The sequence below is a fragment of the Gavia stellata genome, chromosome 3 (genome assembly GCF_030936135.1).
Source record: "Gavia stellata isolate bGavSte3 chromosome 3, bGavSte3.hap2, whole genome shotgun sequence".
In the NCBI taxonomy this organism is placed as follows: domain Eukaryota; kingdom Metazoa; phylum Chordata; class Aves; order Gaviiformes; family Gaviidae; genus Gavia; species Gavia stellata.
In genome coordinates, this window is record NC_082596.1 from 22,585,278 (window position 1) to 22,612,841 (window position 27,564).

Here is a 27,564-nt window from a genome sequence, read left to right on the forward strand (position 1 = left end):
AATAATCTAGTAACTGAATATCAGGTTGTGTTCTGCAGTAGTTCATCACACCTATTTAATATAATCTCACATCTAATTAAACCCGCTCACTTGTTATCACCTTCAGAAAGGCAGGTCAGCAGTATAGATCTATAGTAGATACATACCTGGTCTAAGATGCCCCACTGTATCAGCTAAGCTTCCTTTTTTAACTTTGGTGATAAATGCGCAGAGTCGACCTGATTCAGTCATCTTTCCTCCTACTACCTGTTTCAACGAGGAAGTATTTTCATAGAATGAAAATTACTTTAAATTACTTAAATGTTCTGGCAACAGAAGGAAGAATTCAATTATTTCCTTGGTTTTCAGGTAGCCCAGGTAAGACAGATACACTTGAAAAAACCACCACAGAATTTTGGCTAAGACAGGTTATGCTTGTTCCTGTTCTGGCTATTTGTGTAATTTTAACACAATGCAAACACAGAATGTTAAAGCTTTTAAACTTTAGCAAATATATGTATAGTATTTCACTGTATTATAAATTACCACCCAGAAAAAGTAAGGTACTGGTCATTAGACTGCTTACTTCAATACTTTTTAACTGAAAACAGCTATATTAATGTAACAGAACTCATGATGTTCACACTAAGCATCAAACATCTCAATTAATCAAATTCACTTTGGCTGGACAAGTCAGAAGAAAATACTTGTCATACTGAAGATTTCTCTACAGGAAACTTCAACAGGTTTGACCTTAATATTTATATTAGAATCAGGAGATTCACATTTCAGAATCAGTTATAACTGCATAATCTTCAAATTCTTAAGGTTTCTTAACAGTCTTCATATTGGGATTTAAAATTTGTAATACTAAATCCAGTTTCAGTTACTTTCAAAAATGTAAATATTTGAAAATTCAGGTCAGGAATAACTGCTGAAATTCACTCTTTTCAGATGTCTATTGAGATTAAAAAATAGTTACTTTTGAATCTAAACTATTCATGAATCTCAGTGAAGAGTTCATCTTTATAATGGAAGATTTTAGAATTTTAAACATGGAAATTTAAACAAAAAGTACTTCATAGTGGCACTGTTAGTTTCTTCTCTTACATTTTCTGACATTAAAACAATAACACACATATCAAAAATGATGCTCAACTGGCTTCTCCACTGACTTAAAAATAAAATAATTTGTCAATTAAATAAAAAATTCAAAAATTTCCAAGGCATGTTAGTGTAAGTTATATCTACACTGATTTAATCCCTATTTACAATGTATGACTATAGCCTAATCTGTGTACCCAACGTGAAGTCAGTGTCATGCTAAGTAAAGAGAATTAATCAAACTTCTTAATGATTTCTCACAACAAGGATGTTCAATAAAAATAAATACATGCTTGTTTCTTTTACTGTGTTTAATTAATTCTCATTCTTGTACTAGTATTGCTGGAACTGAAAATGATAATATCACACAAAAATGAGATCAAGATATGAGCTAGAAATAACTTTAAAATGTGTTCGAAAAGTACTGCATCACTGAAAGGATTCAAATACATTACTTTGTGATAATATACAATAAATATAAAATAATTTTCTGTCTTGTGTATTTAAAATGTAGCAAATCCAACAATAAGAGGGGAAAAAAATCCAGAAAGAGGCTCTTCCATTGGCAGACCCTGCTCTGGATTGAAATGTCATTAACTTCCACATGTCCCCCAGATCTTCAAAAGAGATAATTTATTTTTCACATTTTCCCCTTCTTTTGGGGAACAGAAGTTATATCATGGTGCAGTGCTCAATACTGAAGAAAGTGGACAGGGCTTTGCTTGCCCAGCAAGGATGCAATTAGTACCTTGCAGAGCAGACATTCTTAGAAAACTTGTGCAAACATGTCTAGTCTTTCGGAAAAATACAATTTTTGGAGCCTGTCAGGGATCCTGTAAAATTACTCTTGGTAATTGAATATAAAATGTCTCTCTATTGTAATTTTGAGAATGATAAGGCATTATAGATATCAGTAAGCATACACTATAAAATATGAGAATACTTTCATTATAAAGGTAGCTAATTTAACTGAGAGAGTTGTTAGTTCCAAAATTATTCATTACCAACCTTCAATCCAAGCATTGCTCCTGAGTCTCTAGGCACACTTCCATCTTTTAGTCGTTTATTTAACAAAATCCGACCAATGAGACGGTCTCCATCTTTGGATGGTTGCCAAGTTACTGGATGCTATCATGTGGTGTTAATGGAAAATACAGTGAATGGGATTTTAAAGAAAAATATTTCAGTAATACTTCTCATTTCCTGATACATTTTAAAAATGCTATGAAAGTATTATGATTACACTCATATTTAATGTAATAGAATGACAGAAGACTGTGCTGGAAAAGATTTATTTGGATATATAGTCCATCACAATGTATGTCTAATATTTAATAACATTAATTTACTAAATTCAATTTGTCAATATCTAGAATGATCTTTGTGTCTTGATTAGACAGATACAGACAACTATACATAGTTATCTACACACAATGACAATCACACCTGAATACTGACAAAAACAACTGTAGAGGTCTAGTATAATAGTAGTACTGAAAAAGAAGTTTAACTCAAAACAGAAATTTGATGTAAGACATTTCTTCTTTTTTCACTATTCCAAACATGTCAGTTTTCTCTAAGACTGACAAACTTTTTTCAGTGTTTTACTTTCTCTCAGTAGTAGTATATTAAAAATTAGAGAATTCATTAAAATGTATAGTCATTACTCTATTTAAATGTATTGCTTCTTTCTTGGAATAATTACTTCACATATGAAGCATAGTTACAGTGAATGTTATTATTCCATTACTATACATGGGCACAGTTGTATATTGGCATAATTAATAAAATTTTAACATTTTATTTTCTGTAATCATAGCACTTTTTCACAGAAAAATACTATTTCATGCTCTATTTCATGCAAAATTAGCAGGCATAGACAAATCTGCTCCCATTACAACTAATAACTCTAAAAAGATTTATCATAATCTCTACCAAACAGAAAGCAAAAAAAAAACCCCAAAACCAAAGCAGATGGCAAAGCCTTTAATTCTGCACAATACTGCACAAAAATGGCATGGCAACAAAACAAAAGAACAACCACCATGACAGTGAAAGGGAAAAAAGAAAAACAACTTTTTTGTGCAGAGAGACCCAATTTTCTCCCTTTTCACCTGGGGTTTAAACTATTAATTTAATTTCAGCCCCAGGAGTTTGAACATAGTAAAGCAAATAAGCCAATCAGTAGAATCCTTATTGTTAATTACTTTATACTTGAAAGTAATGCCATGATATGCTATTATGCAACCATAAGACCAACACTCCTTTATGCCTCTCAATTTTTTTCTTAGGCTGCCAAACAGTAAAAGCTGCAAGCATGCAGGGACTTTTCATTTGTTTTTCTTTTCTGCACCTTAAGAAATGCTACATTGTCTCTAGAAACACCCTATCTTTTATTTTATGCACTATTTTAATGAGTGACAGAGAGCAAACAAAGATCAAATGAGCAGGTTAAAATGCAGGCTCCACAATCTCAGTACCTTCTCGCTATGGCTATGTTCCTCGTTTAGAGTTGTGCTACTACACGTATCTACCCCAGAGTCTTTTATCTGAGGCTCAGACCATTCCAAGTCCTCTTCCAAAGAGTGGCCACGAAAGCACACCATTTTCTTTTGCCTCTCGGATAAGGTGTTAGAATCCGACAAAACTGCCTGCTCACTAGTTTTTCTTTTTCCCCTTTGACTGTCCCCTATAGGTGCGGGATAAAAAAAAGGATACAAAAAAGAAAACATGCAAAGGTGTAAATAAAACAAAGGAAATGTGAAATGATAAAGGAAACTAAATGGTAAGGCTCCACATGTCTCACCAAAGACATTGGGGATGCCTCACTGCTATGCCAAGACGTATGGTCCAACCAGTTGTAATCCATGTCTCCTGTGAGAATCAGACAGACAAGATAGTGCAGTAAAGGAAAGGCGAAAGAAAGGACAGACAAAGATACAGTAAAATTGTAAAGACTTCTGATTATCCTATCTGATTCATAACCTCTGCTAGCAGGGCTTGCAAAGTGGTTCCAAGAAAAAGTTAAGGCTCCAACAGAGTACATGGAATATGAAATACAGTGAGGAAGGAGGTATGTTTTTGTGCATCTATGTGTGCATAAAATTATGTACAATGTAAAGCATTAATTTTTGAGACTTTTAAACTGTTCCTATAAAATTACTTACAGTAAATTAAATGAAAAGGCAAACTGTATTGTTTTCCTAACAGGATTTTCAGAAAAGAAAGCATTTGAATATGGAATGAGTTCTCATCATAATCTAAAGAAACAGTTTTGTCTTAAGGAACGTATTTCTTTGCTTTTCTAATACAAACTAGTATTTATTCTAATCACTTCAATAACATACTTAAAACAATGGTACTCTATATTCAGCTGTATAGTAGATGATGTTTTAAGGAAGGCTAAATGGTCTATTAAATATGATAGAATGATAAGAAAAACAAATACAGAAAATATTTTTAGAATAAAAAGCATATTAACTTTGCTTGACATTCACAGAGAAATGTCTACTGGTTAAATATCAGGAAGAACTCTAATAAATACAGGTACCTCATAACTGGTAATAAATGTGTAGGGTTTTGACAAAATATATAGGTATATATACGTTTTACAGAATCAGAATTTAACCTGTATGGCAGACACATGGTAGGAAGAAAGGTTTAAAAAACAGTTTTAAAGAAGTTTATATTCATGCTGCTGTCCATAGAACTGGAGAATGACTCATGTACTTAAAACATTCTCTTTTATGTAGGTACTTTAAGTTGTAAATTATGCCCACACATTTTGCATTATTACATTTATCTCTTTTTTTTTTTCACCATTCCTACTACATGTTACATGAAAAATATTTCGTTACTACATGCTACATAATACTTTGACACTACTGTATGCAGGAAAAAATACTGATTTTTCTATTGAATTTCATGACCAAAAGAATACTAAACCAAAGTAGCTCTGGTCTTTTTAGTAGAGACCACAGACGACATTTTTCTATTTCCATTACTTCAGACCCTGCTTTGACATTGCTCAACCTATTCCTCTGAAACTAAATCAGTAAGTTGGTGAAATATAATCAATAGGTCTAATCACAGACTTAACATTTGTCTAGAAAAATTTACAGAAAAGACGTGAAGATACAGCCACATAAAACTAAACTACAAAAAGCTAATATATGCTTTAGAAAAATAAAATATAGTCTCCTCAGAGGGATATTATGTACAATGAGAAATATGACCTTTTTTCACTTGTTTTCTCCTAATATATAGACTTGCATATGCTATTTGGGGAAAAAAAAAAAAAAAAAAAAATCAAGCCTCATTTTCATTTTAAAGGAGGAAACATATGGAATACAAAGGCTTTTTTTTCCAAAAGACACTTTGAACTTAGTCCCTTACATTTTGCAGAAATATTGTATCATATTAAATATCCTTTGATTTCATAAAAACAGTGGTAAGGGACCTCATGAAATTATTTTGAAGCTTTAATTCATTCATATTTTCTAAGTAATAAATGGGCCTGCTGCAAATGTATTAACTGTGTTTCTTGAAAGGAAAATAACATTTTAAAATGGGAAATTCTCACCAAAATTGCTTTCTCATGACAGTTAACATTTTGACTATATTACAGATAAAACTGTGGCTATCCTACTAAAAGGAAGAGAAATATTCTTCTGAAAGATAATAACACTTTGCAAAAGGTACTTCTGACATGGAATTTCCAGTGCTGTCTTACCTCTGTCTCCAAAGACGTTGCTTCAGAGGAACTGAGTGAAATAATCAGTGAGATCATGAAGATCTAGCCTTTAGTGCATAAATATATATATAGAGATATCCAGGAGATTGCAAGAGTTCCAGTCTACATATTGCCTGTTTTACAAATCCTAGTTTTAAAATATATTTTAAAATGGATCTTAAGTGAGGAAAACTCATCTCATTACAATAATGATGACTTCTCAGCTTTAGTTGCATGAACTAAAGGCACTTGAGCCCATACTGTTTTTTCCCAGCAGTTATTTTCTGTGTCATCAATGCAACTGCAGTACCCAAAACCAAAGTCTGACTAAAAAATTTGTAATTTGGTTCCCTATAAATTGGTACCTAATTCCAGGAGAAGAGCACTGAAATAAAATGGGCTTTATAAGCACATCAGTTAAAACTGATCATTCTCACTGATTCTAATTCCTGACTATTTCTGAGAAATGGAGTATTTTCATTGAAAAGACTAAATTTAAATGTAGGTACCTACCATTAAGCATTAAGAATCTACCACTGCAAATTCCTGGCCATTTTTTAAGGTTTTAAAATTCTCAGCAACAATCTCAACTATCACTTATAATCCAAAAGAAGCCACCAGAAAGGAATCCAGGAGTATAGCTATTATGTCCCTGGTGTTCTACAGTGAACATAGCACTTTACCTGCACTTTATGAAACCCGTCATGGTTTTGCCCGCTCTCGTATTCATGCCATTTCCCATATCGATTATGCAGTTTTGTATTATCTTGTCAGGAGAAAGGATTCCTATCAAACTGAACTGTCACTTGAGTGCCTACATTGAAAATAACTTCTTAAAAATAGGAAAATAAGTTATTGAAAAGTTGAGGCCCTTGAGATGTACTGACCATGTACAACACCATGTACACATTCCCACACAGCCCACAGATAGGCTGTACATACATAAGTTCATCCTGTAGGTGTTTATATGAGCAAATGTGGACCAGTGTTGGGCTCTAACAGTCTGGCATATGCACAGTTAGAGAAAGAAATTCTGGATCTTTTTTTTTTTTTTAACAGAGCTATCAAAAATAGTAACCTACATACCTACATACATTAATGCATACAATAACATGTGATATTATTGATATCACATATTATTTAAGTTATTGAGAGTGATAAATTATTGAGAGAAATAACTTAAAATTTTTAAAACTTCCCATTATACAGTAAAAATAAAATACATTGGTTATTTTCCTACTATAGAACTTGTAATTTCTTCTTTCAGAGAAAAAAATTCTCATAATATAAGTCCTTTTACATCCTGTTAGAGAAATTTTACAGCCAACTCTCAAATAATTGAATCTAGAGACCTCTAATTCTTCTACCCAAACTTTGGATATTTATTGTACAGATCTATACATCTAAACAGACTATGTTCCTTTTACAATCAGTGAAGGGAAACAGAACTTCTTAAGGTGTGGTTCATTTGACCTGTTTTATATGTGTACTTCCAAGTAAGATGAATCATACCTTTATCATACCCAAAATGACTTATTTCTCCTCCACTGCTTATAAAGATGGTCTCAGTGACTCATTCAGATGGTCATCATCTTTTCATCAGGAGGATCCTACTACCCTAAATTACTATTTTGACACAGCCTCAACTATTTGTTTACATATCCAAGAAAATACCGAAATTATCACAGAAAGGACTCAGGACTCTTCAAGGTCTCATGGGAGGCAACCTTACTGTATTTATTTTATATAAATAGAAATACCAAATATTTCTTTTAATATGTCATTTGAACAGGGGTATCATATACTCTCTTTTTCACTCTTTAACTTAGCAGTGGTAATAGAGACTAAAAGGATCTCTGGACCAGTTTCTGTGTTCACATCTTTAAACATAGGTCCCAAGCTCATCTGCTGGTGTAACTGATTTCTGCTTACTAAAAAGGTTTCCAAGACTCCTCTCACCCATGTATTACTATATCCACATACTATATGTCTCCAAGATTAGACACATTTAGCCCAGCATACTTGAGGCATTAGCACATAGAAATTACTTACATTCTAAAGGATCCAGTTATTTTGCAGCAACAGTTACTCTTTATCAAATGGTAAGCCTTGAAGCTAAACCTGCACAAAGGAGCATGTGCAGAGTTGAGCCTTGTGCCAGATTAAAGCATTCCCACTATTTTCCCCTCTCCTTTTCAGTCAAGATGCAGAAAGCTGACTTTCTTTTCAATTTAGTTTTGTCTCACAGTAAATACCAATTATTCTAAAATTAAATAAGAAAATAAGCAACAACTCCATCCAAAGACTGCTTTGTTCATATCTATATTCTTTTTTCCATTAAAGTATGTAGCTATATGTTTCAAAAAAATTGTCATAGAAATTAGAAATTATACAGCCCTTGTAGATCATCTAGATTTTGCCCTTAACACTGCATTAAGTCATCTAAATGACAGGTCTAAATATTATAGAAGTTAATTAAATGCATCAAACTATTATTAATAAAATATTTAAACTTATAAAAATACACCCAGGATGACTGTCTGGAAACCCTGTAGCATATTACATTTCTACGAGAAACATGTATTGCTTAGTACACCCACAGTTTTTTGAGGTACAATAAATGACTTGATAAAATCACTGGACATAAATTTTTCAGTGCAAGTTCTATAAATATTAAAATCTTGACTGGGTAAATGATTTGTGAAATCTTGTAAAATTAAAAGTAATACATGTAAGACACATAGTTGCTTCCTTACAAGAAAAACTGTTAAACCATAATCTTTCTGGAAGAGACACTGTAGTTTTAATTCTGACTACCAGAAAACACACTTGCTGGTCTCTTATATATTTCTCTCCTGCAACAGCACATTCTTTATTATTGGGAATATGTGCTTTTAGGGTGTGCAACAGAAATGACTCATGAAAAAATGTCACCTCGTTGATAAATTATGTAAGCTATAATATCCAAGCCATCTTTCATGGAAAAAGGAACTAATGTATTACTAAGCAAGATACTCTTAGCTAATGCCATTATAACAGCATTCAGATGCCTCAGGAGTTCAGGAGTGCAGCTGGATACAAGAAAGGACATATGTGAGGTCTGCTCTTATTAATGTCAGTGAGCTCTATGTGTATATGGAAAGCCTGCATGGACAAAACAGACTGGGAGAAAAAACACATCAGTGACCTAGCCTTTCTGTATAAATGGTGTTAAGCTGGGGCCTTTGTAAGCTTCCTGATGTTTAGTATGTTTTGCTCATTTTCTTTAGCCAGAACCAAATAGGCAGAGGAAAAGCTTTTCTTCTTCTCCTCCCAGGAACACACAGCAATGGGAACTTCCAGTAGCAATGAGAACCTGGAATAACAGTGTATATTTAAAAGAATTCCATTCAGATTCCATTCCCCTTCTATTTTAATGTTTGATTATGTATTTTTTGCTTCTTAAAACAGCTTTCTCACCCAGAAATATGGTATTTAAGCACCTTTTAAAATGCACTAAGTAATTTCAATCTAACCTACATGGTATGTGCCTACAGTTTCTTGAGTGTTTTCTGAGTTCATGGTCAGATCCAAAACCATTAATCTTCCAAACAGTTTAGACATAAGACACTCAACTTAATTGGCCATTCTATACATGCAGAGTCATTTGGGATGCTCTAAGGTGCCCAAAACCTTCACACAGGATATATGGATGACCCACCCCCTTCCTATCTAAAGCAAGACCTATCTAAACTGGAAAATTGTTCCCTTGGTAAATTAAAAACATCATCTTGTCTTGAACCAAGCAACACAAGACCATTTCCTTGGATTCAAATCTCACTGCCAAAAAGGACAGGTCGTATAACTTTAAATTCTTCAAGCTGTGGAGTCTACCTGAGTACATACTGCGTGCTGAATACATACCACATACTGACTACATGAGCCAATGATTGTGCAGATGTGTCATTACTCAAAACTACAGGTGATTTAGCCTTGCAATTGAGTGAGTATATTTCCCCTCCAAGCTGATTTTCAGCATAAGGCTACAGTGAGCAGAGCACATCCCACGTCACTTGATCCTCTTCTTAACTGCAAGGCTTCCAGTGAAGCCCTATAGCAGAATGACTCTGGAGAGAAGTGGAAAGTGGACTACAGCTATTGAAGAACTCTCATTTAAGCAGGTTCCTTTCTGTGTTTGCAATACTATCCATCCAGACTGCCACACCACGGGTGAGTCCAAAGAGGAGCTACACAGCCAGAATTGCCTGGAGGTGATTACATGAGTGCTTAAACAATTGCTTTGTCAGCTCTGGACACTTCAGGGACATGCTAGCATTTGGTGCAGGAACAAATGCAAAGCTGCCTGGCACACATAAAGCGCAGAAATATTTTTCAGCAGAGTCACTAACGCAGTTTGAGTACTGATGACAAAAGGAAGCTGCTTCTTGCAGGTCTATAGCAGGCTTTGAAACTTCTTACCATGCATTTCAATATTTCTTGTTTGGAAATAATTATTTCTCTGGATTTGTCAGTTTTTGACATGGAACAACCTAGGAAAATGGCTGAAGGATCTGGTCCTACCAAAACAAAAAGAGAAGCTGTTCTTTATGTAAAGGATATGAAGTACAGTCTTCACTTCTAATACGTGAAATATAGAGAAATGCAGTAATCAGGAGAAAAATGTATCAATCTTCATTAGTGGTAAGGAAGCTGTGGACCACACTCTGACATTTGCACTTAGCCCTGACTATGCAAATCAGCGACACCTATTCCAAGAGCTTTATTCAAAGGCCTCAGGAGCCTTAATTCTGGGGGTTGGAAAGTCTCGGGGCAACCAGATAAATAAATGCAAAAGATCTTGGGGACCTTTTGTCAGATCTCCTAGGCAGCAGACCTTGACCCACTTATGAGATTCAATGCTGCAGTTCTTAAAAGAAATCAAAGATTAAGTAGTACAATCACACTTCTGCACAGGAACTTGACAATCATAAGCACTAAGAAGAAAATCACTCTGCACAGTTCAGCAGAAACTTTTGATTTGGAGCTTAGAATACTAGCAGGTGTTGTAATAAGTAGGAAAGTGTCCCTCACCTGAAAAGTAGAGACACCGAAAACTGATCTCAGGTAGTTTTAGATGTCTATATCTGAACCAGTTACTCTTGGCTCCATTCATCTGACTTGTTTTATACATCCAGTTTAAGGCTGACATGAATTGTACTCAAGAAGTGTATTTTCTTCTTCAATGACTGTAAAAGAAGTCAAGATAATTAGCTTGGGTGTAGATGTCTAGTTTGTGGATGTCTACATTTAGTCAGATGGAATTCCAGCTCTGATACATGGATCTGCAGATTTATAGGACCACTACATGTGATAAAGGGTCTAAGAGTGATTTTGTATGACCCTGCATAACTGCCCTTGTTAATCGTGAACGCCCATTACATCATGAACATTGTGAACAGGCTAGTCAGTCTCACCTCTGTGCCCGGCAACATCATGGAGCAGATTCTCCTGGAAACTATGCTAAGGCACACGGAAAACAAGGAGGTGATTGGTGACAGCCAACATGGCTTCACTAAGGGCAAATCATGCCTGACAAAATTGGTGGCCTTCTACGACAGGGTTACACCGTTGGTGGATAAGGGAAGAGCAACTGACATCACCTACCTGGACTTGTGCAAAGCACTTGCCACTGTCCCACATGACATCCTTGCCTCTAAATTGGAGAGGCATAGATTTGACAGATGGACCACTCTGGATAAGGAATTAGCTGGATGGTCGCGCTCAAAGAGTTGCGGTCAACAGCTCGATGTCCAAGTGGAGACCCGTGACAAGTGGCGTTCCTCAGGGGTCAGTATTGGGACCAGCACTGTTCAACATCTTTGTTGACGACATGGACAGTGAGATTGAGTGCACCCTCAGCAAGTTTGCCAACAACACCAAGCAGTGTGCTGCGGTCGACACGCTGGAGGGAAGGGATGCCATCCAGAGGGACCTTGACAGGCTTGGAAGGTGGGCCCGTGCAAACCTCATGAAGTTCAACAGGGCCAAGTGCAAGGTCCTGCACATGGGTCAGGGCAATCCCAAGCACAAATACAGGCTGGGCAGAGAATGGATTGAGAGCAGCCCTGAGGAGAAGGACTTGGGGGTGTTGGTTGATGAGAAGCTCAACATGACCCAGCAGTGTGCGCTTGCAGCCCAGAAAGCCAACCATATCCTGGGCTGCATCAAAAGAAGTGTGGCCAGCAGGTCGAGGGAGGAGATTCTCCCCCTCTACACTGCTCTCGTGAGACCCCACCTGGAGTACTGCGTCCAGCTGTGGGGCCCCCAACATAAGAAGGACATGGACCTGTTGGAGCAGGTCCAGAAGAGGGCCACAAAGATGATCAGAGGGCTGGAGCACCTCTCCTGTGAAGACAGGCTGAGAGAGTTGGGATTGTTCAGCCTGGAGAAGAGAAGGCTCCGGGAACACCTTATAGCAGCCTTCCAGTACCTGAAGTGGGCCTACAAGAAAGCTGGAGAGGGACTTTTTACAAGGGCACGTAGTGATAGGACAAGGGGGAATGGCTTTAAGCTGAAAGAGGGTAGATTTAGATTAGATATAAGGAAGAAATTTTTCACCATGAGGGTGGTGAGGCACTGGAACAGGTTGCCCAGAGAAGTTGTGGATGCCCCAACCCTGGAAGCATTCAAGGCCAGGTTGGATGGGGCTTTGAGCAACCTGGTCTAGTGGAAGTGGAAGGTGTCTCTGCCCATGGCAGGGGGATGGCAACTAGATGATCTTTAAGGTCACTTCCAACCCAAACCATTCTATGATTCTATGAGTAACACTTGAACTTCTGATGGCCAAGAAAGAAAAACATAAAAAGGAAGCTACCCAGCTGGAAGAAGATCATCAACAGCAGAGTGCTGCATTCCACAAGGTAGGTGAGAGAATAAACTGGGGTAGGGGGGTGCACATAACAATGCATACTCATGTGGCAAGAATGATGACATGGAGAGCATGAGAGCATTAGGGCGTTGGCTAGAGATACTGCCACCAAAGAAACTTCTCTGGTCTATACCGGCCAGCCATTAAGAATTTAAAAATCTCTTAATTTTTTTTTTTTTTTTTTTTTTTTTTTAAGTGATACTGTTTAGGGAGAGATGTTATTAAAATTGAAGACCCGGGTTTACCCTCAAAAAATATGTAGCCTTGTTTTCAACTACTACTAGTACTGCTCAACAAAAAGGATATTACTCTTAAAGGAAAGGATTATTTAATGTAAAGGGTGAAAGGGTTTCAGCATAACTGTTTTGTTCTGGCTCTCTTTCTGAAACTGAGACTTAGCATCACTGTTGATAGAAGAATATTTACTGGAAGTATTTTCTTACATATGTTTTGCTGGAAGGGTTTAAATTACGGGAAAGACTTTCTTCAAAATTACATTTTCTAAAACAAAATTAGCCTTAGTCTATTAGTCAAATATATTTTGATAAATGTCTTCCCTTGGAATAAATTGAAAGAAAGCATATAAATATACAATTGTATATAAAAATTGCATATATGTATATACAAAACACATTTGTATGATAAATTGTCTACTTTCTGTAGAAAGATACTACATACTAAAAGCAGCGGGCTGGAGCTGAAAAAATAAAAGAAAAAGAGAAAAAGAAATACCAGAATTTCTTAATGGAAGTCCACACTCACCAGACTCCCACTGGAAGAGATGCTTCCAGTCTCGGCACAGTGGCACATACTAGATGACCTCAAACACTTGCAGCCATGCCTCTCATATGACACCTGGAGTTTGACCCTATATGTCACAACATGGCCGGTATCATGTGATCCAGTACACAAACTCACACTCTGGATCACCAAGAAAATGGACCGGTACTGTTAAGAAGTTGTGGGAAAAAGCCAGACATCTTATACTGGGGAGCGAGTCCACCACTGCTAGTTGATCAATATTAATATTCAGGTTTCTCAGATTTGCACACTTTTGTCATATGTTCCCTGCTACTCTATTTCTAATACGTTCTGGGAAAACTGGAACTAATGAAGCATGATATCCTATGGATTTCTCTCTTGTGTGATTGTCTTTAAGACTTTGTCTTAGGAAGACATTTACTCCAAATTACACTTTTGACCCCACTTCTGGCCTTTTCACTTTTCCACTTCTTCCTTAGGAAGTTTTAAGCCTATGCCTGGAAAAGGAAATTCCTTCAGCAGAATACAAAGGAAAACATGCTTTGGAAAGCTTAGAAAAGACAGTATTTCTAGATCATGCCCAGTAGTAAGTAACCAAAAGCAATTTACAACTTTTTAATTATTATTCTAAATAGTCTAAATTTTCAATCTCTTCTTACAGGATATGTTTTTTTCTTTTTTCTTCCCTATTCACATCCGCAAAGACCATACATATGTTCATGAGCTGACCTCACACATCTTCCTTGCTTATCTGTCATTACCATGCATCCCTCCACCTTAGGGTTCCAACTGACAGCTTCATTGCAAGTTCTTCGCCGTCTCAGGCTTGGAACCAACATCAGCAATACCAGCTTGCCTATACCTGAGCGAGAGACCCATTTAAAGAGGAAACAAGCACTATTAGTAATGCAGGGGAGAATAAAAACTATTAATACCATTAAAGAATCCCATATCTGGCCCTTGTTTCAGCAGCTCAGTCCTCTGTAACACTGTGATGGTATTCAACTAAAAGTAGATCGCCTAATCAGGTGTCCCAAATGAGCCTACCTCTCTTCACAGACTAGTCTACTGCAAGTTAACAAGCTCTTGGATATAATGCACATAGGAATTAACTGGTGTCTGGAAGGTGAGAAAAAACCTCATGTTTCCCAAATCGCTGGCTCATAAAAATGAGTCACCTTGAAAAATGACTGCTAAGGAAGCGTAGTTCTGTCATACAAACACAGAAGATCCAATGGTTCTATGATGTGTTGGAGCTGCTGCACAACTGGGAACTGATCTGCACACGCACAACAAATTCCTTCCTCAGACTTTGAAAACAGTCTTGCTGCCAACAGCAAGGCAACAGTAAAACCTGCCAAGCCAGTTGGAAACTAGCCTTATAGCAACCTGGAAGAGAACTCGGTTCATAATTGGAGCACTATGAAAATCTGTGAGAAACAGCTGCAATGTTTAAGAAACAGGTCTGGCTCCTGTGTGCTTGTGATACATATTTCCATTAGATTTTTCTTTTCATTACCATTTTATTTACACTCACCGAAGGACGCTTGGTTAAACTGAAGAAATAAGTACCTTCAGGAAAACTCTATTTAGCATTAGTAGACACATTTACTTATGCAGTTCACTTTGTGCTGGCTTACGCTATATTCGGCTTTCCACAGATATACACTCTTTTTACATCCTGAAGTTGTGACTTTGGCAAAATGACTGTCAGAGTAGCTTCAACAAGGCTGCCTGGCGTCTGGAAGTCTCAGGAGCATAAGCCTTACTGCACATGCACTGAACACTAAATGTGAACCTATTTCTTTCTGGACATTTTGGACAGACATAGGAGCTCTCTACCTTTGAGAGGCAGTGTTTAACCAGGTGCATTTTAACTTCTTTTAGAAACGGGCATCTGCTGACAGGGAGTCTATACCAATGTTTTCTTCAAATACAGTTAAGGCTACTAGAACAGCTGAAGCCAATGCAAATAATAAAAATACGTTATTTATTTTCTCATCATGTACACATATGCATAGATCCTTCTAATAATTTTCAGTGACAGAAAATACAGAAAAACTAACCCCTTATATTGTGTACTTATTTACTTTCAAGCTTTAGTGCTTTGATGTCAACACTAATTATCACAGAAAATAACCATAAGCTACTTTGAATCAGTATATCTTAATTACTAAGTAAGCCTCAAATTTACAAAGTGAAGACAACAGGAGACCATGAAAGACAGCAAGGGAATGGATTCTTTATGAGACATGATGTCAAATTCACAAACAAGAACATAAACTTAGCATGTCAGTTGTACTCATGACAGAGCTGTATTAAATTTATCAAGAGAACAATCAACCATAAGTAAAGCTGAAATAGTGAACATTTCAGGAACGAAAGGAAAATCCTCTTCGCTTCATTTTAAAGAAATGTAAATATATTAATTCATAATAACTTTCTATATTTCTACCCCCAAACTCACATACAGATAATCCCAATGAGACACTACTAACATAGAGATGCCTCCTATGATAGGCACATCATTATCTAGAATCAATTTCCATCATCAGCCCAACAGCCATCCATATATTATGATTGAGGATCAGACAGTTGTTTCATTGTTCAGATATTTTTCCTTTCTCTTCACTACTTTCAGTCAGGATCACTGACATCTTGCTACCAAAAAGTTATATTAAGAAAAACTCATCTTGTGATTTTCAGTATGAGATAACCAATGAATAAAAAAAGGAATCTGTGTATCTAATAGAATAATACAATAAAAATAAAAATAATAAATAATTTAAAAAATAAATATTTAAAATTTTGAAGTGAAAAAATCTTATAAAATAATCAAACCAATATCTAAGTTCCAGTTCACCATTGCCTTTTCCTGTTCAATTATTAGGTTTTGTTTGGGAGGAAAAAATATCCTCCTCTTCTACCCTTGGACATAGCTGTTTTCCTATAAGGACAGTTGGAGGGAAGGAGTAAGGAAAGAAAGGTTAAGTCTACATTTTTGAGCATGGTATTCCCAATACTTTAATAAAAGCTCTGAGTAGGCACAGAAAAGGACTCTAAATTTTAGAATAGAAATAAGAATAACCTTAAAAACAAAATTTTCTGCGTTACATACTTGAACAGCTAGGCATTTTGAATAGCAAACCACCACTCAGGAGTTAAGACGACTTATTTTCTTGTCTGTGATTCTCAGTTTGCATTATGCAGAAAGTCATAGGCAAATTTTAAAATTCTATGTAACAATCAAGAGGGAAATAAAACTACTGTGGTAGACATCACCAGTTTAAGAGTAAACTATTTGTAAAAAGGAAATACAGCATTTCAATACAAATCATAGCAGCTTTTTTCTTTGAAGCTGATCTAAAATTTCACATGTGGATTACTAATAACAGCCTTTCTGATTGTCTAAACAAGTGTAATTTTTAACTAATTCAACCTGCTGAATTCGTCTGATTTCTAAACTGCAGTAGCCACAACATAGGCTCACTTCACTGTTAAAATGATTTGATTTAAGAAACAAGAGGTTAATCACAGCAGTAAATCCAAAGTATCATCCATTTCTGGCAGCACACATGCCATAAACAGTCTAGAAACATGCAGTGCATCTGCTGATTCAGTAAGCCAGGGTGGCAGCAAAAAAATCCGTGCGAGAGGGTTTTTCATCACCTTGACACTGCAATAAAAGCCTCTGTAAACTAGTAATTGGATCATTAATTATTGGTCTCCCCTTTAATAGTCACAATGAAGAAAGTAATTTGGTATATGTAAAAACACCTATTGTTTTGAGTTTGGTTACATGTTATTTTTGTCAAACCACCTTCTTTGAGGAAATTAATTACCTCCTTAAAGAGGAACAGAAAACCTGAAAATGAAACTCCAGTGGATTCCAGAAGTAACAATCATAATGAGCTGTCTAATTCAGTTTCATACCTTCTATGCACAGGCTTGACAGCATACTACTATATAATCAAATTAGTTTAGAGCCATTATCTGTTATACCGGGAACAGTTTAAAGAATGGATGTGCAAACATAAAATACCAATGACTGTGGTTGTTTTTTAACATACCTTAGCACCCTCAACCTTATTTTGTGCCTATATATGTTTATATGTACATATGTGCATGGAGGAAAATTCACATACTAGTTACATTAAGAGGAAGGTTAGGCTACAAAATGAAATATTCGGAAGGTAAGAATGATATGAGACTTAGTTTGCCATGGAGCATTAATTTAGTCCCTATACAAACGTATTAATGCATAATCTTTCATAATATGTTGACAAACTCCCCCCATCCCCCAGGACTGCAACTGACTTCTGGGCACAGAACAGAGGGTATAGATTAAATAAGTAACTTTTCAATATCTTTGTTTCTTCAGTTAATGACCCTTTTCATTAGTTACTGAACACCATCTAAATGCAGATCTAAATGCAAAATTATTTGTCTCCTGACAATATTTCTCTGGTTCTCTCAGAGTATGTCAGTTCTGCAGGAGTTGAGGTTAAATTAAAGGAACTTTTCTTTGTGGCCTGTCTGCATAATGAAATGAAGTGAATGCTACAATTACCCTCTTTTAAAATGAGCTGCTGACATAGAGACATAGAACTGAAAACTGTGAAATGTTCCAAACAATTTTCAGTGCCAAACTTGAGAAATGTAGGACTTGATTTTTCTTCAATAATTTCTAGGGGTGTAGTTCTGCCTTTTCCTAGCTCTATTATACTCATACTTAGTAAATTACAATAATTTATCAAAATCTACTTACCAAACAAGCCTTAAATTTTATTACATGATTAAAACAAAAAAAAATCCTCTCCCCAACATCCATCCAGGACTGCTCATGTCTATGTATACAAACTGGATGGAAACCTCTTTTGAACAGAAATTGTCTAAGGATGTTCTTCAAAGACAACCAATATGGTTAGTAAAATGTTGTGGAGATATAAGGCTAAGATTGTTAAAGTCATATAGAGAGAGAAATATAGATACGTTCACATTCCAAAATTAATTTTGAATCCTTATGATAAAAAGTAGATTTCTTAACTCTAATTTTCAGTGTCTTCACTATTTCAAAAGAATACAGAACAATGGAAGAAGGCTCCACGAAGGAATAGTTGGTTGATGTTAGCTCTGTAATTATTTCATTTAGCTGAATACATAAATAAGCATGTTGCTCAGGGACCTTTCCACAGTCAATGAGAATTACTCCCATAATTATAGTCTTCATGGTAGCTGAAGCTGTAATAAAAGTTACATAAGAGATTTAATCTTAGTCTCCTGTTTTTATATGATCACAATTATCCAAAAATAGATCTCCTGAGGCTAAATGTTTCCAGAATGAGTTTAAGCAAAAGGTCAATATTTTTCACTACTTTATAAGGAAAATTCCCCTACATCCCCTACTTGCTCATCTTTAAATTTCTGGAAAGTTGAGGAGAGAGGAGAAAAAAAGTTATAATATTTAATACGTGCAAAAACAGCAGGGAATTTCACCTCATAAATTTGACCAGGTCCTACATTACAAAGACCCTTCTCGCAGAAAGCAGTCCTTCAGCCAGTGTAACTTGTATAGCTCACACCAGAAGAGTTTTTCTTAGAATCCTAGAATGGTTTGAGTTGGAGGGGACCTTATAGTGTAGATGAGCCTTCTCTTCTCCAGGTAGAAGAACTATATTCACAGAAAAGACATTGCACATTTCTGATGTAAACACAGAAATTATACTGCTCCAAATGAGGTCAATAACTCATTCTCATTACAAATATATGAAGGATAACAAAGCAAAATGCTTCAACAGCCATCAAGTGATTTCAGATAGAATTGCGTATGACACTTGGGGTGCAGCCATCCTCTTCTCCCCTGCTTCAGTTGCTCATTTCCTTAGGTGTGCACCTTACTTGAAAATATAATTAATTCAGATTAACACAACTCTTCAAATAAAAGGCTTTTCACATTTGCCTTGTGGCTCTCCACATCAGTTTTATCTTCAGATAAACCGCTATTGTACGAACCCACTACTACCTAAAGAAGACTAGCAGCAAATGCATCATGTCTTTTCCAACCTAAATGATTCTATGATTCTATGTTCTCTCCATTGCCTATCCTCTTCAGAGACTTGTGCACTTCACTCATGAACTACTTACTCATCTCTGCACAGTATGAAACTGGAAGCCTTTGATGGGGAAACATACAAGAAATATGAAAATTACATAAACAATTTTCTTCTTTTTTATTTTGAATTAAAAGTACCAGAAACCTATTGAAAGAGGGGATTCCTGTTATTCAAATATTACTGTTAAGGAAGAAATTTTTGTTGCCTTTTATGGTAAAGGAGAGGAAAGTCAAGCAGAGGCTGCCTCTTTTCCTCATCATGCATTCTTGATAACTCTGTACAGGACCCAGGTGTGAAATAAATAGTTGTGGGATCCAGCTGGCACAGGTGTCATCATAATGACCTTAATAGATATGGCCAGCTGACTTTTAAACAACAGAAGGCTCATTCTCCTGATTTAAATCTGGCAGCGAACACTTGAAAATGAACCCATTAGTCCCTTGAAAGACTGCTCAGCAAATTTTTCTTAGAACTCCCTGAAACACTCTTCTCTGCCTGTGTCTGCTCAGCACAGACAAAATACTATAGAGCATCTTTGCTGTGCTGTAAGAACTGCATTCCTTGCCCAAGTCAAAGTTTTATAAAAAAGCAAAGCCTTGAATAAGCTATAAGATAATAATTTTACTATGATTAGAACATTTTATTACTTGAATCTGTCATTTTAAAAAATGAAATCTTGATTAGTAGTAATGCAAATACAAATAATGACACTATTAATATTTATTACTATACATTTCATAATGGACTGTGATTTGTAATTCCCATTTCTAGAATTGATTTGTTGAAATAAAGCAATACCACAGGTTTTTGCAAATGTAGGATTGGCTATGCTCATAGCTATACACTGTAAACAACACAAGCAGTTAATGACTTTTTAGCGTGACATTGCTGTTCCTGCCTATTTTTTTTTTTTAGATCATCTTCAGTCAAATCCGATAAAGAACTAGCAAGTATGATATGCTTTGGGAATAACAACTTTGCCATACTACATGTCTCAACAAAAATAGTTACAGAATTTAACTGCTCTTCTGCCACAATTCAGCATCTTTTCTTTTTCCTTGTTGTTTTCAAATGGGATCTTACGCAAAAAATGGCTTCCATGTTTCATATATGACTGTTCTTAAGATCAGTCTCTTACAGTTTCCTTCTTTGTTTGTTTTTACAACATCCTTTCTTTTATAAGCAAACTATAATAAGCAATTTGTTATTTCTTTTAGTAAAGTCGGAAGCAACAAAGGTTGATAATACGAAAGTCCCCTATTCCCTATATTTCCAAGTGTAAGAGTGTCCCAATGGGGGAAAGGTAAAAAACTTACTGCACTTTAATTCCAGGTACTGCACACAGCAAGAACTTAGTAGGAGTCTGCCTATTCTTAGAGAGAATAGGAGTTCGATAGGACTCTTCACAGTCTTTTACTAAAGTGTCCATTACAACCATAAAATCCATTCCTGTTCTTATCTCCAAAAACTCTGCAACATGCAATCAACATCATGTAATCAGACATGGGAGCTAAATAAATAGGTGAATGCAATGCTAGCAAAAGACAACTTTGGATACAAACTTACTCAGCTACAAGAGTTGTCCCAACCTTTATCAACCTTTACCTTCTGTATCAGAAATAGTGTGGCCAGCAGGAGTAGGGAAGTGATCACGCCCCTGTACTTGGCGCTGGTGAGGCCGCACCTCGAATCCTGTGTTCAGTTTTGGGCCCCTCACTACAAGAAGGACATTGAGGTGCTGGAGCGTGTCCAGAGAAGGGCGATGAAGCTGGTGAGGGGTCTGGAACACAAGTCTTATGAGGAGCGGCTGAGGGAGCTGGGGTTGTTCAGTCTGGAGAAGAGGAGGCTGAGGGGAGACCTTATCGCTCTCTACAGTTACCTGAAAGGGGGTTGCAGAGAGGTGGGTGTTGGCCTCTTCCCCCAAGTGACTAGCGACAGGACAAGAGGAAATGGCCTCAAGTTGTGCCAGGGGAGGTTTAGGCTGGATATTAGGAAAAATGTCTTTACTGAGAGAGTAGCGAGACACTGGAATAAGCTGCCCAGGAAGGTGGTGGAGTCACCATCCCTGGAGGTGTTCAAGGAACGTGTGGACGAGGCATTGTGGGACATGGCTTGATGGGCATGGTGGTGTTAGTTGATGGTTGGACTTGATGATCTTCAATGTCTTTTCCAACCTTAGTGATTCTGTGATTCTGTGAAACCATGAGAAAACTTCCTGAGCCTGTATTGTACTGCAGACAATACCATAGTGCTCTCACTGGCAACTGCAGCTTTCATACTTAATTCTGTGTGGCCCTGAACAAGACAGGGAAGCGTTCCAGGCAACACCTTACTGTAAGCCATAGGTTATGAGTTACCAATCCACAGTGTAGCAGAAGACCAAAGTGACCATTGACCTCATCTTGACAGCTTGGGTACATTGAGGAATGGGGGCTAGCTCATCTATGACAAGCATGATAAAATAGTTGACTCTGCAAGATTCATGCACTTTTTCACATCTGTGGAAGCTGTCTATTCTGGTAATAAACACTTTCAGAACTGTTGTGTAACCATCAAACCAGGTATGGCAGATGTCAAGACTTGCAGTTCTTTCCCTGGCGTAAAGGCACCCATCAGGAGAACTAGTGGGCAGAGAGAGCACAAGGAAGTACTGGTGTGGATTGTTCTTTCTCAAACACTGTATAACAAAGGCAGATATTCCACACTGGAGACTTCAGATAAATCATAAAAAGAGTAGATTTAGGAGAGCTTTGAACATAGCAAAAGGGGTATGAAGTCAATGTAAAGGAATTAACAAATGCTAGTAGTACTAACAGAAGAGAGTCAAATGGATATCACAGTTTGAGAATTTAGAAGATTTTGATTTTTGCAAAATCTTACAAGACCCAGAGCAGACCAAAGGAAGAAGACTAGCACACAGAAAGTCAAAGAAGCAAGCCTGGGGGTTAGAGGGAAGTGAACTGAATGCAGGAAAAAAATAGGTCTATTGCTTTGTTTAAATGCTTTGTGCCTGAATAGAACATCACTTCAACCAAAATTTTAGCAAGTGACCCCCAACTGAAATCTAATAATTATAATGAAGGTTAACTCAAATGTGAATCTTCAGTTCTTCCCGTAACAGTAACGAGCAAATAGCTCAAAATACAAGGGATCTGAATGCTAAGCTTAGTTCTGACAGTGATCCATTGATTTCCAGTCCATAAAATCAAGATAATAAAGCTTTCTTCCACCTACAGAGATAAAGGAATGAATGTGAGCTACTCAAATACTACTGTGATGAGTCTTCTGCAAAAGACCATGAAAAAAATGGACAGTTACAATAATCCAGGCTCTATCAATAAGAATTAAAAGAATAAATATGTCTCATTTCTCCAGATACCATTCATCCCCTACAAGGAAAAAGGCAGATGCCTGCTGAAAAAGGACCACGGGGTAATCAAATTAAAGATATTGGTACAAAGCAAATATTTAAGGAAGTGAAGTACAGCTGACCATGCAATCTGTTTACTGATTTTTTTTAATTCATACTTGATTCTGAAACACAACAGTGTTGTACCCAGATTCCAGTTTAAGGGAAGAAGTAATCAAAGATGGGCTCTGATTCTGTGCACAAAGGAGCAAATGCCTTCTCAAAGGTGCTCAGGGTTGAAATTCCTCAGGCTGGTATGCAGGAGCTTATTTTGTCACACTGTGGATTTAGTTTTGAAGAGTAATCTTAATTTTTTACACCAGTACTTTTTTTACAAAGCTCCTATTTACAGTTCTTGTTTGCTTTTGAGTTAAATCACATTCTAGTAGGATAATTAGGAAACAGAAAGAAATTACATCAAAACTTTGGCTAGTTCAGCTATTTCACATAAAATTAATTTAAATTCAATTACTCAGCCTATGTATTAATAAAATGAAAAAATAGATGTACTTGCAGCTGTGATGTTTGGGAGTATACGTACATAATTTTTTACTCAATTTGGATATTATTAATTTCAATATTAAAAAATCTTCATTATACCTTAGCAGGTGCAATGTTCTATTTAACAACATCAAAACACTGTTCTCAGTCTGTATTTGACATCAGCCAGAATGTTGTCAGCTGGCATTGCAAATACAGATGTCAGAGAGAATCTGATCAGCATTTCTCAAATTGTATTTATATAGTAGTTTTTTCTTTTGGCTTAGGAAAATACTTGGCTTTGTTTTATATAAATAGAATCCTTTTAAATGCATACATTATAAGTGTTGATGGGAATTTTTTTGTTTTTTGTTTTCTGCTAACATCACAGAAACATGGATCATACAAACAGAAGTATCCTCATTAATTAGATTACATTAAATACACTAAACGTATTCAGGGACAGACTTTTTTGTAGAATAGAGAGGAAAAATGTGTTTCTTTACACACAAAATTCTCATTTTGGAATTTATAAAATACTATAAAATTTAGAATACCTCACTTTCATCTGTCAAGAGTAATTACTTTTGTAGTTTGAAAAAAATCGCCTTGGGTGACTAATGTCACATGGGTTATACTAAGCTGGAATGTGTAAAGTAGCATTGTTACAAAACCCTTATGTTAATATTCACAAACCTTTTGGTCTTTCTGTAAGCATATAATGCTGTATTTAATGGAATTGTTCCAGAACTTCATCATGAAAAAACAATATACATTTTTCAGATATAGAATACTGCTTTATTACTCAGTTTTACATCAAGTATGTTTTTAATATTTAGCTCTTCCACATATAATGCACATAAGTCCCCAGCCTGTTTCTCATTAGAACTTTCTGAAAAATCTACACTATATTATGCAGCTTATGGAGAGCATAATGCAATTTATAAAGAAAAATTATAGTATTATCAGTCTGGTTCATCATTACTATCAACAGTCAGCATTTTAAAACATTGTCACACCATTTCAATACTTATTCCTAGAAATACGTTTCATATGTTTCATATTACCATATTATTTCATATTGTTAGCTACTGGGAGAATATGGAGTAAGCTATAGGTATGAACCAGTTCATTAAATTCCTAGATTTGATTATACATTAACATCATACTTACTGAAAAAGATAATCATAATGCATATAAATGACTCCAAAGGAAATAGAGAAATTCTCAGCTGACTTCTGAATTCATGACTTGCACATTCTGCCCTTTGCTCTGCCATGTTCATTATTCATGACTCAGGTTAACAGATACCAGTACACATTAACATTTCAAATTGAAAAGTGAATTCAATTTTTGTACTCTTTCCTACCAGTGGAAATATTTTTCAACTACAGGCAAAAAGTATTTTTGTGCATATGTTAAAACATTTCTCTAAAGCAAGTTCCATATTTTAATAAACACATGCACTTCCCATGCTGGATTTCCACTCTCAATTGCTAGTATTTTTCAGCCATTTTCTTTGCAGTCTTGTAAATGCCTGAATAGGATGCTGGGTAAAAGAAATCAAGCACCTAATTTCTTAGGAAATGGCATAAGTGGAAACTCTTATACAACTCTTACTTTCAAAATGAGAACTTCGGCAATCAAAACACCAGAAAAAGGCAAAGATAACTGTCCCAGACACAAAGCAAATGTGGCCAACAAACATCACAACTAGAACTGAGATTTTGAGTCACTGCTCAGCTGAAAGGAACTATAAAAATGTGGAGCTCCCCACTGAACTCCCAGTGATTTCTGGATGAAATCTGCCCATATTGCATTTTTAAATGGCAGTTCTTGTTACCGTTTTCACAGCAAAATCAGCCTGCACCTTAAGAGCCTCTTTAGGCTTGTGCACCTCCAAACATAAATTGCTCTACAAGTAGAACTTTGCTGATGTTTGGGAATGAGAAGCAAACCATCTCCTTCTCCCAGCTCTCTGGGGTGCTTACAAGAAGCACAGCATAAATCAGGTTAGCAGAATGAAGAGATTTGACAGGCATAGCAGGTCTTTTCACTAAGATGCCAATTTTACAGTCATCTTTCAGAGGAAAAAAAGCACCTTCAGCTGTAGCTAAAGAAGATATAAAACATCTGATAATATTAAATGAATACTGTGCTAAGAATACAATCTCATAAGCTTTATGAACACTTTGCTTCTTTATTGAATTTTTATATCAAATGAGAAAATAACTTCAGAGTTTGTCTTTCCTCCATGTTCTAATTTACTTATATGACACATAAATCAAATAATAATAGGAGTTACCACTAACAGTAACATAATGACTTAAACATGAAAATAATTTTTGTTGGAAATCATGAAGACCACAAAACTAAGTACTAAGAAATGGAAAATGCTTTGTTGGTGTTAAGTTCTTTGTTTTGTCTCTACTTTCCTTTCTATTTCTTCAGTTGTGAGTTCTGTGTAATACTGCAGAGATACCAGGTATAAGCAAAAATACATAAGTAAACTGTACAGCAAGCTTAGATTATTGCGTTGTACATATTCTGCATCTTTTCTATTGACTTGATTACTTAAGAAATGAGAAAAGTAGCTGCATCATATTTGTAAAACTTTGGATTTTTCTGGTTGTTCTTGAATTTACTAATGTTTCTACATTTTTCCTTTTGAAATATTAATAAACTTACTTGTATTGCAATTTCAAAGTTTGCAATGAAGGCCTTAACAGATAAATTATAATGGACTCATTTAAAACTAAAAAAAATAGTATTTTAAAAATATTGGTAGTATTTAACCTGTATTTATAGATTCACCTGGGCTGCTGTTATATACCTATCTACTTTCTTCATCTAACACTAATATAGCAAATTTCACCCTTAGATCTCAGAACACTTTGAAAAGAAAATCATATAGAATCACAGAATAGTTTGGGTTGGAAGGGACCTTTAAAGGTCATCCAGTCCAAGCCCGCCTGCTCTCTGGGCAACCTGTTCCAGTGTTTCACCATCCTCAGCGCAAAAGATTTCTTCCTTATACCTTGTCTAAATCTACCCTCTTTTAGTTTAAAACGATTACCCCTTGTCCGATCGCAACAGGCCCTGCTAAAAAGTCTGTCCCCATCTTTCTTATAAGCCCCCTTTAAGTATGGAAAAGCGCAATAAGGTCTCCCTGGAGCCTTCTCCTCTCCAGGCTGAACAACCCCAACTCTCTCAGCCTTTCCTCATAGAAGAGCTATTCCATCCCTCTGATCATTTTTGTGACCCTCCTCTGGACCAGCTCCAACAGGTCCATGTCTTTCCTATACTGAGGACTCCAGACCTGGATGTAGTACTCCAGGTGGGGTCTCACCAGAGTGGAGTAGAGGGGGAGAATCACCTCCCTCGACCTGCTGGCCATGCTTCTTTTGATGCAGCCCAGGATATGGTTGGCTTTCTGGGCTGCAAGTGCATATTGCTGGCTTTTGTCCAGCTTTTCATCCACCAGTACCCCCAAGTCCTTCTCCTCAGGGCTGCTCTCAATCCTTTCATCCCCCAGCCTGTATTGATACCAGGGGTTGCCCCAACGGAGGTGCAGGACCTTGAACTTGGCCCTGTTGAACCTCATGAGATTCACATGGACCCACTTCTTGAGCTTATCCACGTCCCTCTGGATGGCATCCTGTCCCTCAGGCATGTCAACAGCACCACTCAGCTTGGTGTCATCTGCAAACTTGCTGAGGGTGCACTCGATCCCACGTAAAATTCAAAATTTTTCAAATTTGAAAGTTTAGGTGAGGAAGAACACAAAAGGGGGAATTTGTGTATATTTATTTGAGTATAGCATCTAACAGTCTTGAGGGGAAATAAACTTCAAATTTTGGTTCATAAATTCTCTCAAAATTTTATCATTCAAACATTAAAAAGAAAGGAGAAGGAAGGAAGTGAAGTATGCATTTACTTTCTTTGTATGCAAAACTGCTTATTTGTATCTCTATTTTAGCCATTGAGCTGGAGGTGGGATTAGTTTGATCTGACACACACAAGCAAAAGGATAAATGTTCAGAGTAGAAAATATGCTGCACCCCCACTATAATTCATT

General features: G+C 36.3%; 1 protein-coding gene across 40 annotated transcripts in view; it reads right to left on the bottom strand.

Moving 5' to 3' along the window:
* RIMS2 (regulating synaptic membrane exocytosis 2) overlaps window positions 1–27,564 on the bottom strand; it is a 488,690-nt gene that overhangs the window by 223,508 nt on the left and 237,618 nt on the right. For 27 of the 40 annotated variants that reach the window (XM_059815854.1, XM_059815846.1, XM_059815832.1 and 24 more), the window contains 3 exons: window positions 3,890–3,957; window positions 2,092–2,211; window positions 147–246 (listed from right to left, as the gene is read on the bottom strand). In XM_059815854.1, coding sequence (XP_059671837.1) covers window positions 147–246; window positions 2,092–2,211; window positions 3,890–3,957 — 288 coding nt within the window. Of the gene's footprint in view, window positions 1–146; window positions 247–2,091; window positions 2,212–3,563; window positions 3,773–3,889; window positions 3,958–27,564 lie in introns of all 40 variants that reach the window. The other 13 variants (XM_059815848.1, XM_059815828.1, XM_059815837.1 and 10 more) reach the window with 1 other exon arrangement.